The 19,545-nt window shown below is 40.5% G+C and overlaps 2 protein-coding genes across 3 annotated transcripts in view; both read left to right on the top strand.

Annotated features, from left to right (window-relative positions):
• Positions 1-19,545, top strand: part of caap1 (caspase activity and apoptosis inhibitor 1) — a 228,911-nt gene that overhangs the window by 45,107 nt on the left and 164,259 nt on the right. The window lies entirely within an intron of this gene.
• LOC306980995 (phospholipid-transporting ATPase ABCA1) overlaps positions 1-19,545 on the top strand; it is a gene marked incomplete at its 3' end in the record, with an annotated part of 176,433 nt that overhangs the window by 41,230 nt on the left and 115,658 nt on the right. The window contains exons 15-22 of the mRNA XM_079580541.1: positions 452-673; positions 4,926-5,130; positions 5,960-6,076; positions 6,703-6,874; positions 8,643-8,774; positions 9,535-9,674; positions 11,134-11,271; positions 19,242-19,450. Of these exons, the coding sequence (XP_079436667.1) occupies positions 452-673; positions 4,926-5,130; positions 5,960-6,076; positions 6,703-6,874; positions 8,643-8,774; positions 9,535-9,674; positions 11,134-11,271; positions 19,242-19,450 (1,335 nt within the window). The remainder of the gene's footprint in view (positions 1-451; positions 674-4,925; positions 5,131-5,959; positions 6,077-6,702; positions 6,875-8,642; positions 8,775-9,534; positions 9,675-11,133; positions 11,272-19,241; positions 19,451-19,545) is intronic.

The following is a 19,545-nucleotide window of genomic DNA, read 5'->3' as shown; positions in this document are numbered from 1 at the left end:
TTTATAAGCACTTGCTGTGTATAATAATGTGTCATAATTGCATACATTATTTAATACTTAAATCTAAAAAATGGCAGTGCTAATCACAAATGTTTTTGTTCAATATGAAACAATGCGCACAGTCTTGTCATTCAAAACAAACTGTATAACTTCTTACGCCTGTAAATAACAGAATATAGTGGTTTGGCACATTTTTTCCAATGTCTTCAGACTTGGGTAAGCTACCTTGCATTTTTCTTGTTGGTTAATATGGCTGCCAGACATGCCCATCAAACCTCACAGAGATAAATTCACACATTTGCAATATGTTTGCTCATACAGTACTGTCAAACATGAAGCTCGGTCCTTTTTACAGACTCCAATAATAATCACAATCAGTTTCCAATCTTGCCCTGCCTTCCAAGTCCATCCATAAGAGAACATTTAAACTACTTTTGTCTCCCCGGCGCAGTACGGTAAAGTTCTCCAGTACAGCGACCCATCGGTGATCTTCGTGTTCCTGCTGGTCTTCTGCGTGTCCACCATCGCACAGTGCTTCTTCATCAGCGTCTTCTTCTCCAAAGCCAACCTGGCCGCGGCGTGTGGGGGCCTCCTCTACTTCGTCCTCTACCTGCCCCACGTGCTGTGCTACGCCTGGAGGGAGGTCATGAGTTTCGGCACCAAGATACTGGCGGTAAGAGAGAGACCCATTAAAGCGTTCCAATCGGGTCGGGTTGATTATTCGTCCAGTGTGCACATCATGTCTTACTTATGGAGCTTTGTATTTACTAGTTAGGTAGTATGCACATTATGGACTCATTTTAAAGCCACACTTTTGCCGTGCTCTCATATCTAACATGAGTGACATGCGAGATCCACACCTTAAAGTCCCCAAAGCAGCGAGGGACTTTGGGATTTTCCGGCCTCCTCTAAAGGATAAAGATAAATAGTGTACCATTGCTCAACTCTCAGTGTAGCCTTTCGGTGTGACCTTTATAGTGGCGCTGCTATCATTTGTCCTCGAGCTGTCCAGTTTCACGGACAAAGACGCACAAAATCTCCGATCTCTGCTGTTCTGTGTCCAACTGCGGCTTTCCCAGAATTCTAATAAAGCCCTGTTTTCTTGTTTGTGCTCCGTGACGAGACTGTATCAGGTCAGGTAAAGTCATCTGCCCTAAAAAGCACAAGATGAGACGTTACGGCGGCAGCATGCAAATTTATCACAGTATCAGAAAATGCTGGGTTGGATCACATGAGACCACGCACTGATCTCTGGTTCTCCATCTCTCTGATGTGTTCATCGGTTTCACTTTTTTTTTAAGTTGTTTGACCATTCAAAAGATAGATGTATTTGTCCTAATTTTGCGGCACTAGAAACCCATATATACTAAAATAAGTTTCTGATCTGAATTAGGGATGTACCGATCTGCTTTTTCGAGCTCCCGATCCGATATTTTTGACACTTCATCTGGCCGATACCGATCCGATACCGTCTTTTTGTATTATTATATTTTTATATAACATGTATCATTGTATATTATTGCCTATGGATATTACAGTAGTGTTACCAGTTTTGGCTTTAGCTCTGAATTTGAAGCAGGTGTTAGTAGGCAAATTAATGTATATCCTCCTCTGTGATGTGGATGTTGTTCTGTTATGATTGATTGTACAGTTTCTGTGATTTTATTTTGGCAGCCATCTGAATTCTGTTTTGAAATGTGTCTTGTGAGCCACAATAATAACAAAAAATCCAATCAGTATCCTAGGCTAGGGATAGCATGAAGGCCGTGAATCTGTGGTCCTGGATCTGCAGCGGCTCCAGTCTGGTTTACCGCTGTTCTGCGATAAACCTCGAAGCGCTGCGGTGCGGTAAACCTGCAGGCTTGTACGTCTTGTATCGGACCCGTCCAGTCATCAAATCCGATACTCTGAAAAAGCCTGATCGGCTACCGACATCGATACTGAATATCGGATTGGTACATCCCTATTCTGAAACGTACATGATAAAGTAATTTGAATAAATTAATTTTGTAAAAACGTTAAAGGAGCTGTACCATATTTTTTATTACTCATTGTAAAGTGAAATCCATTTTTCCCTGTGGCAGTACATTGTGTTTGCATTGCGTCATGTTTGCAGCATAATCTTGAGCGATCGCAAACCTAGAGGTAGAATGACGCTGAAAACAATTACCCTGGTGTAGGCTATTTATGTCGATATATAAACGGGTCACTGTGCGTTCTTGTCAAGAATCCGATGTTAGGAATGCATTGCAAAAGTTAGGAATAAGTTAACTAACCACAACACCATAACAAGCTCCGTTTTTTGTACAGGGCTTTTACATTTTGAAGCAATTTTGATCATTCAATACTGTTTATTTGCTTAAAACTCGTCATGTTGTCCTGCATTAATGATCTCTTGAACCACCACTAGCTACACAGCACCGCTACCATGAAATTCAAAGACGATTTCATCCACACTATGGTTTGCAGTACCTGTCATTGAACCACCCATGCTCCTCTTACCGCGCAGAGAGCTCCACCTGGGCCATTCTGTAAAGCGTGTTTTCTTAACCCCTGTGCCTAACACGGTATTTTGACTTGGCACCGCTAACTTTTTCAGTGCAAATTTTGCCTTTGAAAGTTCACTTAAAAATAAACCTCATTTCTTCCCAGTGCAGGTTAAAGCATTTTACATCTAAAGCAGGCCAAACCTTATTTAATCTTTCGTGCCACCGCTCACTTCTCCCTTGCCTCTTTAGGTTTTTTTTTTTTTTCTTTTTTTTCCCCAGCCGCTCCCACTAGATAGATAGCCCTCCAGCCTTCTAATTAGCATGAGCAATGTTCCTCTGACCAAACCACTATCCTCTTCATCCCTGCACTTTATCAGATGTGGTTGTGCAAAGATTTTTCTCTCTTCGCTTTGCTTTCCGCAGCAGCTCCTAGTCCAAATGCATTGTGCCAAGGCATACAAATTCTCCCCTTCACTTTGTCCTTGATAACATCTCTAATCACAGACAAATGACAAAAGATCACCTGAATTTATATCTTTCTGATCGCGACTGCATTGCCTAAAGGATAGATACTGACAACTGGGACTGTTTGACTTGTTTTGATTAGGATTTTAGCCAACATAAGTAGCATTTTTCCCAATAAGCAGAATAGAACACAATGATCAATTTGATATTTATATTTTATTGGAGAGAAATACCCGGAAAAAAACATGTGATTCATGTGACTACAGAAAACGTCTAGATGAAGTTATTGCTGCCAAAGGAAGGTCAACCAGCTACTGAATCCAAGGGTGTACTCACTTATTCCTCGCTGTCCTGTGAATGTTTACATGTTAGGGCCAATCAAAAATATGATAACATGTAATTGTTTGGGTGGTATTAGTTAAGCAGACACTGTTTACTCATTCTTGTGATTTAAATAAAGATCATACCACATTTTATGAGCCATTAAAGCAGAAATGTGAGAAATTCCAATGGGTGAACTCACTTTGCCTCCCACTGTATGTACGGTTAGTGGACAAAGCTCTCTCCAGTTTAGCTGCTCCTGCGAAAAAGCAACATAGAACTGAAATGTCGTGCCGTGCGGCTCCAACACAAGTCCTTTACATTCTGAAATTAATTTTGGGAGAATCGTAAAAAATGACCTTTCAGCGAGTGAACTTTTCAAAGATTACTTTAGCCAAATTAGCGACACGTGACCTAGAGGGTACAGAGGGCTTTTGTTCACATTTTGACATTTTCATTTGAATGGAATAATTACTTTGTTTTTTTCTTAAAAAAAAATGAAAGACGGCCTATTACTCTCGAAATCTCACTTGTGGCAAAGCGATTTCTTTAGATGGGGGCACACTGTGATCACTGTCTTTTTAAATAGCATCCTCTGTCCCCCGCCAGTCGAAATTGCCCCTGATTGTGTGTTGTTGACTTCAATAGTGGCTTGTTTTTGAGCACCTCCCAAACATCCTTGTGTGTGTGTTTTTTTTTTCTTCCCCTCCCGAACTGGAACAAGCCTGTCGTATTGTCAGCCGCTCATACAGAGGTCAAGGATGGGTGCCCAGTCTGTGGCCCTCTGTCTCTCCTCATCTGCCGGCTGACCGCTGATTGCTTGGCACTAGACGGGCAGCACAAGATGAGACAGGAAGTTATGCTCTGCTGTCACTGCAGAGATTGTTGGAAGAGAGACATAAAACTATCGCTAGGCTAGTGTAGCGATGGCTGAATGTGATCTTTCGAGCAGTGCTTTATCACAACGCCACGGCAAATGTGTGATGTAAGCAAAGCTGTATGTGTGCGTGACCCCCTTTTTGTTTAGCCCTGCAGTGTACTTTACATGAATACAAGAAACAGCAAGTAGTTTTTTGAATGACAAACAGGCGTATTGTATGTTTCTTGGGACGGCTCTTTGAAACGAAAGGCTCCTCAAAAATCCCATCGCCACTCTCCGCTATGGTTTCGCTGTGAAGATTCGGCAAATGATTGTGGTTGACTTAAAGCGGTGTAGCCAAATGAGGCGTGAAGAAACAGCTGGCAGGCAACACGACAAACAGAGTGATAGTCTGTGGCAGATGATGTTGGCTGTGTCATTTGTGATTTCCTGTTGGATGAGCCCTTCCGCACATTCTCATTTGCAGAAGTTCATTATTATTTTTAATTACCTGGCAAGGAGGTTATGTTTTTATCATATCGGCTTCAAGAAGAAATTACGCGTAAAAAAACTCGCTTAGAGGATTCTCTCAGACGTCGTAGATAAAATATGATTCCAGATTGCTATTACTGAAGATTGCAAGCTTTTTTTCTTGATAACACCCTAGTAAAATTCCCCATAGTTAACACAAGTTTCTCTGAATGTTTAAGTCAAGGTAATAACTTAAACATCTTCCTTTCTGTTGTGCTTTATGGACCTGTTGAAAATGTCAATGTTTCATTTCTTCTCAGAGCCTATTGTCATGTGTGGCCTTCGGATATGGATGTGAGAACTTTTCCAAGTATGAAGAACAGGGAATTGGCATCCAGTGGAGCAACATTGCCATCAGTCCAGAAGAAGGGGAGAGCTACACCTTCATTGTGTCCATTTTGATGATGCTCCTTGATGCAGTTCTGTACTGGCTACTCACCTGGTACATCGAGAATGTCTTTCCAGGTTTGAACTTTTTTATACGGCTATCTTTTTCCTGTTGACAGTGAATTGTATTGTTCAGTAAATTGGTTTCAGATGTTAACATTCATTATTGATGCGGTAATCTCTTCTGCATTAGAAATACAGAGTCATTTTAATGAGTGGGATATTTTAGTTTGCGTACCAACATCATTATATCTCATATCTCACGTGAACAGAAATCCTAAAACATCTAAGTCAGTTTATAATAGAGGTTGACAGATATATAGGCCAGCCGATGTATTGGGCCAATATTTGGGAATTTTATAGCACCGATTTTTATAGCACCGATAAAAGCCAATATCTCCGGGACCGAAAGTGATAGAGACTTCAGTTTTTTCATTAGCAAATGTGGGGATTTAAAACAAGTCCTCTCACAACGGAGAAACATTGCATTGAAAAATGGTTAGCTATAAATTTGACTAAACCTCAGAGAATATGAACATGCTGCATGTCATTTTGAAGCACAGAACCTGGAGAATTAAATCACTGAGTTAGTTTTAACCTGTGCACTTGTATTTCTGATAACCACACAATTTGCCGGGGCTAGCAACAGTATGCTAATGGCAGCATGTTGATGCAAACGGCAGGATACTAATGCAAACGGCAGGATACTAATGCTCAGGGCAGGATGCTAATGCTAACGGCAGCATGCTACAGCTAACGGCAGGATGCTAATACTAACGGCAACTAATCAAAGCTGGGACAATCATGAAGTCTGATCAATCGAAAGAACTGACCTTCCTGACTCAAAAATGCAGATATTTCGTATGTTACGTTTACCCTAAGCCTTTTGTTCTTTCTGTGCCTTCAGGACAATACGGCATCCCAAAACCGTTCTACTTCCCCTTCACTTCCACCTACTGGTGCGGGAGGAACGCGGTGTCAGCCAGTGATCCCGATTTAATCAAAGACTCCTGTGAACACAACGGTAAAATGTCTTGTGATTTCAATTTTCACCTCCCTGTATTTGTTACATTCTTGTTGTGGTCTGAAGGGATCTCGCGCTTCAAAGAACATCTGCGACCTAATTGGGATGGGTCACAAATAAGAATTAGCACATTGTTTTTTTCAGGCGGGGTGATAATAGTGCTGGAGGCATATGAGGGGAAAACTATTTACAATTAGCTTTCAAGGGAGTCGCTCAAGACAGTGTTTTGGAATCAGTATAGTATATTGTTTACTTGGGCAGTTCTGACTTAAACACACCTTGATAATGTGATTCATTGTAAACTTGGTGCGCTCTTTCCTCACATAAAGAAGGACTCAGACCATGACAACTAACTAATAAGACAACAAACCTTTTGCTCTTCTCTAAATACAACTAATTGTGGATTGAGCAACAAGTTAGTTCTCCTTCTAGTAGACTACACAGTTCTACTTTTACACCGACAGTGGTGACGAAGTGGTTGAAATGTCTTACCTAAGGACACATGGTGGAATTGAATGCCAACGTTCCAGTTATTGCAGAATGCTCTTCACTTCAAACCACTGCAATCTTTGACTCTAAGCATTGTCCAGAATGCCCTACATAAATACATGTTATCTCTCCTCCAGAGTACCTTGAGAAACCGCCTCCCAACGTGAAAGCCGGCGTATCTGTCCGAAATCTTGTCAAAATCTACAAGACCGGGAAGAAACTGGCTGTGGACGGCTTGAGCGTCGACTTCTACGAAAATCAGATCACGTCCTTCCTGGGCCACAACGGCGCAGGGAAGACCACCACCATGTATGTAGCCGTATCTACCTCTGCCATGCCGAGACTCTTGCCCCGGCCCGTGTGTAATTTCACCAGCACAACCTAATCTAAGCGGTACACAATGCCGACTGCACTGGGGCCGTATTAATTCAGAGGTCACTGCTTTCAAAGACTGACTTCTTAGGGAGGACATTTATCACACACAGTCAGCTGGTGAGGCTACACTGGGAGTTATCTAATTGCTGTTTTTAAAAAAAGGAAGTTGGGAGAAAGGTTCGGGGGATGACAAGAAATAAATGGAAACCACTGGCCTGGATAGAATGAGCAGGAGAAAGCTAGTGATGCAAAACTAAGGGCCCAGGGGAAGCTCTGGGTAACTGTAACAAAACATAACGGAGCACAACAACTGGGTAGGGCAGGGAGAAGACTCCAGTGTCAGAAATGCTACATTTTTACACAGTACAATGTTGGAAAACTCTTGCTTTGGCAGGACTTAACATCGGGATGCTAGTAATTTAAGGTAGGTTGCTATAAGCTCAAATTGTTCAGTAATATGTTGGAGTAGCAGTGTTTTAACACCACCACCGTTTTTACATACTGAGATATGTTCTTACCTTAGCTTTGACGAGTTCTTTAGGACCTGTCTGTCTTCACTTTACTGTGCGGATGCCAAACTACTCCTGGCATTATTACGCCTTACAATATAAGTCCCCCTTTTATCCACTTTGAAAATCGACATTGTTTAATTTTGTGTAATGATACTTTGTAGTGTAACACTGTAACACATATTTAAATAGGGAAAACGGGGAAGAGCTCGGTAGCTTCTATCTTGACCTGTTTTGGAGCTATAGTGGAGAGAGGGAGAGGCTAAATGCTAATGCCGTCTGCGCTGTGTTTACGTGATTGAGGGCACGGGTGAAGATCAGACAGGTACTAAAGAACTCGTCAAAGCTAAGGTAAGAACATATCTCAGTATGTAAAAACGGTGGCCTATTCCTTTAACTACAGGCAATACAGTAAGTGAGAAATAAGTACATAAAAAAGAACACACACATGCATTACTTCTCTGAAAAGATAAAAAAAAAGTAATTTATTAGTCAGTTAATTTGTTCATTTTTACTCCACTCCACTTTTTAAAGAACATTTAGTCCAATTAAAGTTGCACTTTAGATTGGGTCATTAACATTTGTTTAACACTTTAAACTGTTTAAATCTGACAGCTATAGTCTTTGTAAAAGACTGGAACAAGCAAATCACCCAATTAAATTAAATGTCTACCGTATTTCCCGGACTTTAAGTTGCCCTTTTTTCTTTTCGATTGCCTTGGGGTGCGACTTAAACTCAGGTGCGACTTATATATCAAAATATATAATTCCATATGTTTGTTATTTTCACACTGACAGCCGCAAGAGGCCACTCTAGGCTTATGTATCTGCTACTCCTGTACCACTGATGATTTAAAAAATGGTAATTGAGCAGTAGAAAGAAAGTTTGGTGTGAGCGAGAAACTTATGAGGGACTGGCAAAAAGTGGTGGTTACTCTTACTGCAATGAAGAAAACAAAAAAGCTTGAACAACGTGCTGCCGGGAGAGGCTAGTCAACAGTGCAGCTACACCTCCATGCCCAGGTTGTTGCCAAGGTTGGTGTGACTTATTCTCCAGAGCGACTTATATATGTTTTTTTTTTCTTCATTATGCATTTTTTGGCTGGTGCGACTTATACTCCAGAGCAATTCGTAATCCGGAAAATACGGTAATCAAAACAACTTTTCAATTCAAATCTGTTTCCCTGTGCTAGGTCCATTCTGACTGGGCTGTTCCCTCCGACCTCCGGCTCTGCGCTCATCAACGGCTACGACATCCACTCCGACATGGACACCATCCGCAAGTATCTGGGAATGTGCCCGCAGCACAATGTCCTCTTCAGCGAGTGAGTTCTTTTTTTGTCTAGTCCTGCCTCCCAATAAAACGAATGAGAAATCACTCTTCAGCCTAACAACACTCATAATGAGGGCTGGGTGTTGGCTTATGTTCCCCATCAACACATCATTATCCTCTTCCTATTTCAACTTTGCTCACCCACTCCCCTGAAAAAAAAAACTCATAATAACGCCATTTGCAACTATTTTATTTCACCTTAGCGTCCCCTCTATCGCTCTCCCTCCCCAAACTGATTACCTGCAGCTCGACACTAGTCCTACATCATAATTATGCCCAAGCACCTGCAAATTACTTTCATTAATATTAATTCCGGACAGTGAAGGCATCCGAATTAGGAAGGGTTAAACACAGTGCCCTCTGCTAATATTGGCATCCTTGGAAAATATGAGGAAAAAAAGAAAAGACAAAAATTCCCTTTGTTGTTTTAGCGTTTTGATCTGTTGCTTAGAACAAAAAAATAACATTTTAAAAACAATGACACAAAATATGAACATCACAGAACTTGAATTTCTTCCTGCAATACGAATCCGCCTGAGTACTGAGTAGATGTCTTTCCTGATCATTTGCAGAAAATAAAGTCTATAAAACAATGAAACAAACTAAGTACATTGCCACACATTTCTAACAAACGTATCAGTAATGTCTGACATCCATGATAAAATGCTGTTATGCTGCAAGTATTTGTCCGTGGAGCTTCCCTTTGACCTGCTACCCTGACTGTGTCTCTGGTATTATTCCCCCCATTACAGGCTAACAGTGGAGGAGCACATTTACTTTTATGCCCGACTGAAAGGATGCAGTAAGGAGGAGGTGAAAGAGGAGATGGAACAGATGATTAAGGATGTCGGGTTACCGCACAAGAGGAAGGAAATGGCCAAGAACTTGTCGGGTATGTTTTGGTTTAAGGATAGAAACATTATTCAACATGTAACTACTCAAGGCTTTTTGACCTCCAATGGGCTCTCAAACCGCCAGCCTTTTGATCAGCGAGCCAACGGTTTACCAACTGAGCCACAATGGCCAATACAAATTGTTACAAAACTGATTTCTGGCTATGGTTCTTTTTGAGATGTGTTGCTTCAATCATTGTTATGTCCATATAAACCCATTAACCTCTTACCTCCCGCCTTAAGCGAGGATGTTCTCTCCAGTTTGCCAAATCCAAACGCTTCTTGACAGGAGAGCAACAGTGTAATGCTCATTTGAAAGAAAACTGATTGCAACTCTCTTGTTGCTTTGTTGGCGCAGTTTTGTCACATTTTGAAAGTGTTTTTGCCGATTTTTATGGCACTTTTTGTAGGATTTTTGGTCACTTCTTTGTCGTGTTTTTGACAAACTTTTTTTCAATTTTTTGTAGCTCTTTTGCCATGTTTTTGTCACTTTTTTAGTGCGTTATTGTTTTTGCCAATCTTTAGTTGCTGCTTTGTCATTTTTGACACTTCTTTGTCGTGTTTTCATCATATTTTTGTCACTCTTTTGTTGTGCTATTGTTGCTGTCTTTTCTTTTTGTCGCTCTTTAGTTACTGCTTTGTTGTCTTTTTGTTGTGTTTTTGCATTTTTTTTGTCATGTTTATGCCACATTTTTGTTCCTCTTTTGCCACGTTTTTGTCACTTTTATTATTGCTTTCTGGCACGTTTTGGTCGCTCTTTAGTCGCTGCTTTGTTGTTGTTTTTGTAGCTTTCTTTCGTTTCTTTTCGTCGTGTTTTCGTTACATTTTTGTCCCTGTTTTTTTTGCGTCTTCATCCTAGTTTTCTTTTTTTCAAGGAGCTTTTAGATTTGGGTGGATTTGGCCAAACTGGAGAAATATCCTTGGTTCAGGTTAAGAGAACAAGTTCTTACTGACATTTCAAATTGCAGTGACACAGAACTGTTCGATTATATGTCCAACCTAATTGTGTCGTATTTACATGCACATAGGCATCGAGACACTGGCACGTCCCTTGTACCTGGTGTTGCAGAGATAGTTATTCATTGTGTGCAGGCCATGAGCAACTCCTGCTTGATAAATTGTCCAGTCACGGGTTGCTTGTGAGAGAAACCACTGAAATATGACTTTCAAGGTTGATCTATGCTGACATTTCCACTACATTAGCAGTACATCGGATGCATTCTGAAGACCCTGTGACGCGACTCAAATCACCCCAGTAATACATCCATTGTGCCCCATCAATCATTTTACACCGCAGACGATAAAACATGGAGGTGCATTTTGGCACATTTATGGTATAATCGCCTCCGAGTATCGCTGCTGTATTAAGCAAATGTGGACAGATGTCTTGTGGAAATTTTTAAGACAAGACGGGCATCTACTTTACGCCACCTGACTCAAACAGATGATGTTTTCTAGGTGGCATGCAGAGGAAGCTGTCAGTCGCCATAGCGTTTGTTGGAGGCTCCAAAATAGTGATCTTGGACGAGCCGACAGCTGGAGTGGATCCTTATGCAAGAAGAGGAATCTGGGAGCTGCTGCTAAAGTATAAAGAAGGTAAAAGCTGGCTCTAAACAAAACTACAATACAATATACAAGATAAAATCCAATATATACAATATATAAATTTTTGTATATTTTAATTTAATTATTACATTTTTTGTACCGTATTTTCCGGACTATAAGTCACTCCGGTCTATAAGTCACACCAGCTTTGGCAAATACCTGGGCATGGAGGCGTAACTGCACCGTTGACAAGCCTCTCCAGGCATCACGTTGTTCAAGTACCCATTTGCAAACTCGTTCCTCTAGCTGTGGCCATCTTAACTTTTAGCCTGCAAATAGCTTTTTTTTTCTTCATTGCAGTAAGAGCAACCTCTGCTTTTCTCCAGTCCCTCACAAGTTTCTTGCTCACTCCAAACTTTACAGTTTTTTAAACCTTCAGTGGTTCAGCAGTAGCAGATACTGATACACAAGTCTAGAGCGCCCTCTAGCGGCTGTCAGTGGGAAAATAGCAAACGTGACATTATGTATTTTGATATATAAGTCACACCTGAGTATAAGTCGCATCCCCAGCCAAACTATGAATAAAAGTGCGACTTTGTCCGGAATATACGGTATATAATATTTAGATACTTTTATAAATTTGCTTCTGCAACAATTCAAGAAGTTGTCTTTAGTTTGATGGCTAGACATTAAACAGACAGACAGATGACTGATTGATTGAATGATGGATTGAAAGATCTAGACAGATAAATAGGAAGGAAGGTAGGAAGATAATAGATTAAGCCTAAGCATATGCGATATGGCTTATGTGCATGGTGAGATGGCTAAATACTAGGGATGGGCCATGATCTCGTCCAAAAAGAACTTGTGAGATTTAAAAGCCACGAGATCCCACAAGATTTTTTTTTATTATACTGAGCTGCCTCTGATATGCCCACCAATGTTTACATAATATATTAGTTTGCACTTTTAAATTGATTTTCATATCATTCAGTGAAAGGTAATATTAAAAGGTAATTTGTAATATTACAAAGTATGTCAAAAATAAATCTCGTCTTATGGGATTTGTGTCTTGGCCCACCCCTTCTTAATACTCAGAATTTGCTAATGTTTTCTTACTTAGCTCTACTTAGCTTAGCAAGCTCTCTAGTGTAGCACTCGACTGCAGAGTGGGCCAACGCTGGCTCTGTCCCTGGATTGACAAAAACGTCTTTATGTATTACAGTGGTTTGGACCGCAATAGTGAGCGATGTTCTCTTGTTGAAACAGAAGGGAAGGGCTTAGGTGGAGAATTGAGATTGGGCCCAAGTCTCTTATAGCAGTTTGATCTGGTAAATGCTGTGTAAAACCAAAAGTGTAAAGACATGAACCTCGGCTATTGACATGTAAGTGGGCGTGGGAAGCCAATCCTTTACCCCGGAACGCACGGCACTGCAGGCTATAACTGACACAACTCCTTTCTAGAGTCCTTTTAATTGTACTCCCTATCACTTCGCCTGTCACTTCACGGCCCGATTCACTGCCACGGCCGCGAGTTGCTTGCACATGGTACTAACACATTCTCAGTGCACACACACGCGTCTAAATCTTTAATGTGCATTGAGTGACACCTCGCCCTCGCTGTTGCCATTAGCCGCTCTCCGTCTAATCAAGCCCGTTCACCGCGACTGGGAGCTGCAGATAACTCGCTTCTAATGAGAACTCCCACATTGTGCCGCGTGAATGACTAGTGTTTTGTGCCTCTCAGCTCGTATTTGTACCGCAGTGCTAGCGAGGTTTGTCATTAGGCGAGAGAAAAGAAAAGCCAGTGGATTTATTTATATGAAGGGCTAGACTTCTTGTGGTTAGTCAGAAGCAATTAAATGAGCAGGATTCAAGCTCAGACGCGGGGACCAGACTGGCATAAGTGGGTGTTGTTTTGATTCGCTTATGTATTTGGCTGCTGTTCAGTTGTTCTCAAGGTGAACAAACTTGTATTTTGATCATTATGATGAAAGTGGGCATTACAGTACATAAATGCTTAAGTATTGTATTCTAAACTTTGCATAAAGTGCACGCCATTTGGTGTGTTTTGTTGAAATAATACTGATGTTATTTAGTGAGCAAAAGAAATGACTTTAAAGTTGATGACACAAAATTACCCAATTTGGAGTCTCCGCGATCGTTTGAGATACAATGTAAGTCATTTCAGTTTTATAAAAATCATGTTCTTTTTGCTTCCCTGTAGCACATGTCTAAACAGAAAACGAGTAACATGGGAATATGATGGAAATAATATCATAGTATAATATGGTGGTAATTATAGCAATTACGTAGAAACAGGACACACGCCTGGTTAATTTCATTGTATTACGGTTCATTTTGACCCTAACCGAATATAAAGACTGTAACAGGAAATTATAGTTTGTTTTTCTCGGAAAATGGAAAACAGGGATGTTAAATGTGTTATTCCTTCTGCAATGTGTTATTCACAATTTTTTTGGAATCCTGAATCTTAAATGTGCATCGTTTGAGACTGATCAAAATACAAAACTATACCTTCGTTTCACAACACATCAGTCAGACACACATCCATATTTTTAGTATGTAAAGCCTGCTACGTTCTGGGTTCATTCAGTGGAGCATCTGGCGTCAATAGGAGGATAATGACTGAGAGTAAAAGCATTAATATCCCCCAAGTTAGTAATCAGGGTTTAATTAGCAGTTATGAGACTGATTCATATAAACCTGCTCCTTCAAATTGCTATACACTGCACATTATGGGCAGATCCTCTGCACCTCTGTGTACTTCGCAAAGAATACGCATGTTGACTTCTTTCTATTATTTAAGAACTAATTTTAAAGGTCCTATATCAAGCAAAATCGACTTTTTGGGGCTTTTAACCATGTTGCTGTGCTATTTCCTTACCAAAAACACCCCCTGAGTAGCTTTTGCTTCATTCACGCAGTTCTCAGCAATCCTCCTGAAGCCTGCTCTAGAGAAAAAAACAAATGCACCCCCTGAGCGTCTGAACAGATGTCATGTTTGCACCAAAAGTTGTGAAGAAGGAGCTCTTTCTAACCTACTCTGGACACCTGTTCTTTTTTCTTACCTAACGATAATGTCACGAAGAAAAGCGCGTTTGGCTACGAGGACAGGACTTTATTCAACCTTCCTAAAAGGGCCACTCGCCAGAAGTTGGAATTTCTCTCCAGGATTCGGCGACTGTCAGCCAATATAGTGTTTGTCTGTGACTGTCACTGATGGATGTTTGGTCAATCTTGGCCAGAACCAAAGTGGATTCACTTTTATAACCAACGCGAGACCCACAATAAAAACACCCGGTGGAGCGGCCAGGACAGAGTGGTGAGTCAATCAAAAAGCGTGTTAGCCATTTATGAAGCCGTTATTAACTTCACTTTTTACTGTGGTATTTATATTTCTACTACTGTTAAAGTTGTATGAGCGGAGAGCGGGGGCAGAGTTAACAGAATCCAATCGTTTTATCTTCCGGGTTGGAAAATTACCTCCAGAAAATACTAAGATTTATCACAAAAAATAGTGTTCCATAGTGGTAGTGGTACAATATATCATATAAATGCCTATACTTTGCTTTGGAATGGCCGAAATAGCATGAGACAGATCCTTTAACTTAGCAAAAGGTTTCAGAAAGTAGTCTGGACTCCAAGAAGCTTGACGACTGGAGCGTACACAAGCATTCAACTCCATAAAATTCCTGTTATGTTCTTTTGTTCATTTGTGAAATATTGAAGTTGCCATGCTTTATGAATATTTCACAAAATAACAAATGAATGATGGTGCTGAAGCCATTCTTTCTGTACAAAAGGCACATTAGCATTTGTTTCATGTTTGAGCCCCTAAAAATTTAGTTTTATTTATGTGACATTGAATAGTAATTACAATAATTACTTGTGACAATCCCTTTTATGAATTTACATATTTTTGTTATGGGGTGCTTTTCACTGCAGAATCTGTTATTTTCTTGCTTAGAAGCCTTCAAACCAACATTTCCTGCACTTCTTCCAGAAATGTTTTTAATACTTGCTCCCAGCTACGAAGCCTTTCCGTTCCGAGACATTATTTAAGAAGTATCAATCTGAAATGACTTCAGCTATACACAGGCAGCAGTTAACACGGATTGTTTAAAGAGAGAAAAAGCGCAGAACTTACCATAAATCTACAATCTGTCCGGGCTTAATCAACTGCTGTGAAATTCATTCCTATCAAGTAGATTTAGGAGAGGAAGCGGAATAACACAAAGCAGGTTTTTCCAGGCCTCAAAGTACGACCAATTTACCCCAACGCGCCGCGCCTTTATTTGATATATCACTTAGAGCTGTAATGCACTGCTACTCGCTATAAATCAGAATACCTTTGTGGGCCATCTGCGGTCCAAACAAATTTATTCTACCCCCGACTCGGCCGTGATTCACTGTGTTTTGATTAGTATTTCTCTCCCTTGTAAACCACAACAGGTCTCGAGGAAAAAATCCGCTCATTTCTGCACTTCGTGAAGCATCAACTAAAACGGCACCCCGCTGTTGAAACGGTCCTGCTTTTACATTATCTGAAACCCATGGGTGCAACTATTCCAGGCCCGTTGCTTTGCTCTCAATCACGACCTCGCAGTGTTTGAATCTTTCATATAAAAAGGCTTGTTGGTTGGTGGTCATGTAGATGCGAGAGTAGCATAAAGGAGGGAGGAAAACACTAGGAATTGAGCACTGAATTCAGTCCGAGCAGGAGATTCGATTGGCGTAGCATGAGGCTGCAATACTGACCTGGAAAAGGATTTAGCTGAAATTGTGGGCCAAGCAAAATGGGCCGCATCGGACTGCGGTTTAATGACCTCCGAGCGTGTCCTTGTACCTGGGCTAATGCGACCGGTGAGGATACAACATTTAACTACCTCAGCCACTGCCAGACAGGGCACCTGACCTTTTGCTGTAAACACTAGACAATAGTGGAGGAAAGACTAAAAAATCCATTTGCCAATGCCATTTTTGCACTTAAAAAGTGAGGGGTCAAATTTAGTTTGGTCTTTGCCCTTACTGTAATTGTTCAAAGCTGGTGCTGCTGTGACCAGACTTGTACACTCCAACACCAGGCATCAAAACCTTGTTATACAGAAAAATAAACACAGTCACAGTTTTCCGTTCAAATGACTTTACTTTATCCGTTAACTGAACACGTTTTCTCCAGTTTTACCCAAATCTAAATGTTTCTCGAGCTGGAGCTTACAGCCAATAGGCTAAGTGTAATGCCTCAATTGAAACCTATGACCTATAAAACTCATCTAAGCTTCTTCCTTACTTTTGTTATCACATAGTCGTTTTTGTCACATTATTGTCATGTTTTAATAGCTTTTTTGTCGCTTTATTGACGCTTGTCCCTTTTTAAAAAAACAAGCATTTGTGTGTGTTTTTTGATGCTTTTTCATCAGTTTTGGCCCTTTTTTAGCCCCTTTTTTTTTTTTTTTTTTTTTTACATTTTTCGTCCCATTTTTGCCACTTCTTTGTCCCTTTTTTGTACATTTTTTGGCACCTTTTCGGGACTTTTTTGTCCCTTTTTGCCGCTTTTTTGTCCGCCTTTTAAACATTTTTCTTTTTTTTATGTTCTATTTCAGCACTGTTTTGTCCCCTTTTTTGGGGACATTTTTTCAGCACTTTTTGTCACTTTTTTGCCGCTTTTTTTTGGTCCTTTTTATTAACAGTTTTTTTTACACTTTTTCAACACTTCTGTCCATTTTTTGTCCCCTTTTGCCACTTTTTTGTCCCCTGTTAAAGTTTTTGTCACTTTTTTTTTATTTTTTTGACACTTTTTCAGCTTTTTATGTTACGCTTTTTTGATGCTGTTTTGGCCACATTTTGATTTTTAGAGTGTAATGTAACTGTGATCAAGCCACAAAACCGTGGCCAAAACATGTCAAAAAAAGCTACTAAAACGTGATAGCACAAAAAGGACGAAACCATCACGATCATAAGGTCTTAGCTTTTCAAATAAGGTGTTTCACTGCAATGCTCAACTGGTGAACATGCACTAGGTTAAGGCAGGGGTTAAGAGGATATTGAGAATACATACTAGATATATGAAGAAATTACCTGTCCTCCTCCTCCTTCCTAATAGTTCACTACTTTTTCTCTATAAATACTATAAAAGAATGATGCCAATGCCTTGCCCTTTTTAGCCTTTCATATCCCACTGTTCATTTTGCCTTTGGTTTATTATCACTGCATTAATTTGAAGCTGCCGTTATTTATCTGACTTGTAAGCAGGTCTCTCCATTTCCAGCCCTGATTTATAAAAGTGTTAAACAGTTTGTGCGTTGGTACACGTCTGTGAGCTTCTTTCTTGCACACTCCGGGGACATGACCACGCTGCGACTTTACCACACATCCCGCCACTATTTTTTACCCCATTTGATCTTTTTGCCATGTGATAATTAATATTCCTTATCTGATCCAGCATGCAATAAAAGGATTAGGCACCTGTGAATAACCCCGGTGCGTTGCCGGCGAAGCTACTGCTACAATGGTGTTCAGTTCGCCGCCTCTTGAAAAAAAGAGCAGAGAACATAGTCTGATAAGCAACACTGGGGAAAAAAGGCTTGGAGTCGGGCCTTGATCATGATTTTAATTTTGTCCCAGATTTCCACCCACATCATTCTCTGGAGTTGCTTTTTGCCATGAGGATAAGCGTTAAATAAAAAATACAGCAACAGCTACATTGTCAGCAATAAGAGGGAGGCGCACAGAGACACATTGTTATATTGCTATATTGGATTATTTGAAAGTGGGGCAGCTTCTCTTGTCGCTGTTCGACAAATCAAATCACAGACTTTCTAGAAGTCTATTATTACTGTCATTGATAGCTTGGGAAGAACTGGTTTTAATGAACCATCTTTTTGTTTTATTTTTTACATTACTGAATTCAGTCATGCACCAAGGACCTATAGGTTTTCTTTCTGTTCTAGCTCCAATTATTGCCAAAGGTTGAAAATACATCATGTGATGGTGCACACTACAGTGTGTTGGATATAGTTACCAGAAGTGAACATGTTGGAATAAAATGTATTGAATCAAATATTAATTCCAGCAAGTTTTATTTCTGATTAATTACTACTGTGATTAAGGTAAAAGATACTTCCACCTTAAAGAAGAACTTAATAAATCCCTTCCGTAGTCCCTCTGGCGGTAATGCAAGTGTTAATGATGTGATTGTTTTTGTTCTTTCCCTGGTGTCTCCGGCCAGTATCACGAACAAGAAGCTAACAGGCTAACAGGCAAAGCTAACGGTGGGTTAGCGCCACTTTAGCAGTGTTTACAGCCAAGTGAGTGAATAAAAATATCTCCATTGTGTAATTGGGTTGTGGCACAATGTACAATATCCCTCTCTCCCTGTGTCTTTTCTGTCAGTGTAGTATTTACTCTCACGGACAATTAATAAGTAAAAAACATGCTATGACACCTGCAGTGGTGCTTATGGCCTCTAGGGGCATGAGTTACTTAGTTCTGCTTTAAAGCAGTATGAAGTAACTTGTTTACCTTAATAAATCCTTTTCGTAGTCCCTCTAGGGCTAAATGCGTGTCTCTGGCCGGAAAACCACAGTTGCAACTTTGCCTGCACCAGGTCGGAGTCACCAGTACACACTAATGGAATCATGAAGAAAAGCTAGCAGGCTAACAGGGGAAAGCTAACTGCGGACTGGCGCAAACTGTAAACAGTTTACAGCCAAGTTTGAGTGAAAAAAATGTATCTTCATTGTGTAATTGGATGTACAATATCCCTCTCTCCTTTTGTCTTTTCTGTCAGCGTAGTATTTACTCTCACGGACAATTAATGAGTAAACAATGACAACATGCTACGACACCTGCAGTGGCGCTTATGGCCTCTAGGGGCATGAGTTACTTAGTTCTGCTTTAAAGGAGATAGCCTACAAATCTACTTGGGGCAGTTTTTTTTTTGTTTAAATAACCTTTTCAAAATGACAAATGAAATAAATGTATCTTTTTCCCACCAGGTCGCACCATCATACTGTCCACGCACCACATGGACGAGGCGGACATACTGGGTGACCGCATTGCCATCATCTCCCAGGGAAAGATGCGTTGCTGCGGCTCTTCGCTCTTCCTCAAGAAACGGTTCGGGAGCGGCTACTATCTCACTTTGGTTCGAAATGGAAATGAGAAGATGACCACCCAACGGACAGGGATGGTACAGACTAAAGAGGTAAAAAAAAAAAAGATAATAATGAGGCATTTGGAAGTAACCACAAGAGGGCTTTAAGCAAGCAATTTGTAATTTAAGCAAAATAGAAGCCTTTG

This window comes from Gobius niger (genome assembly GCF_951799975.1).
Source record: "Gobius niger genome assembly, chromosome: 21".
Taxonomy (NCBI): domain Eukaryota; kingdom Metazoa; phylum Chordata; class Actinopteri; order Gobiiformes; family Gobiidae; genus Gobius; species Gobius niger.
The sequence above is the reverse complement of the archived record's forward strand: the minus strand, read 5'-3'. Positions and strand labels throughout refer to the sequence as shown.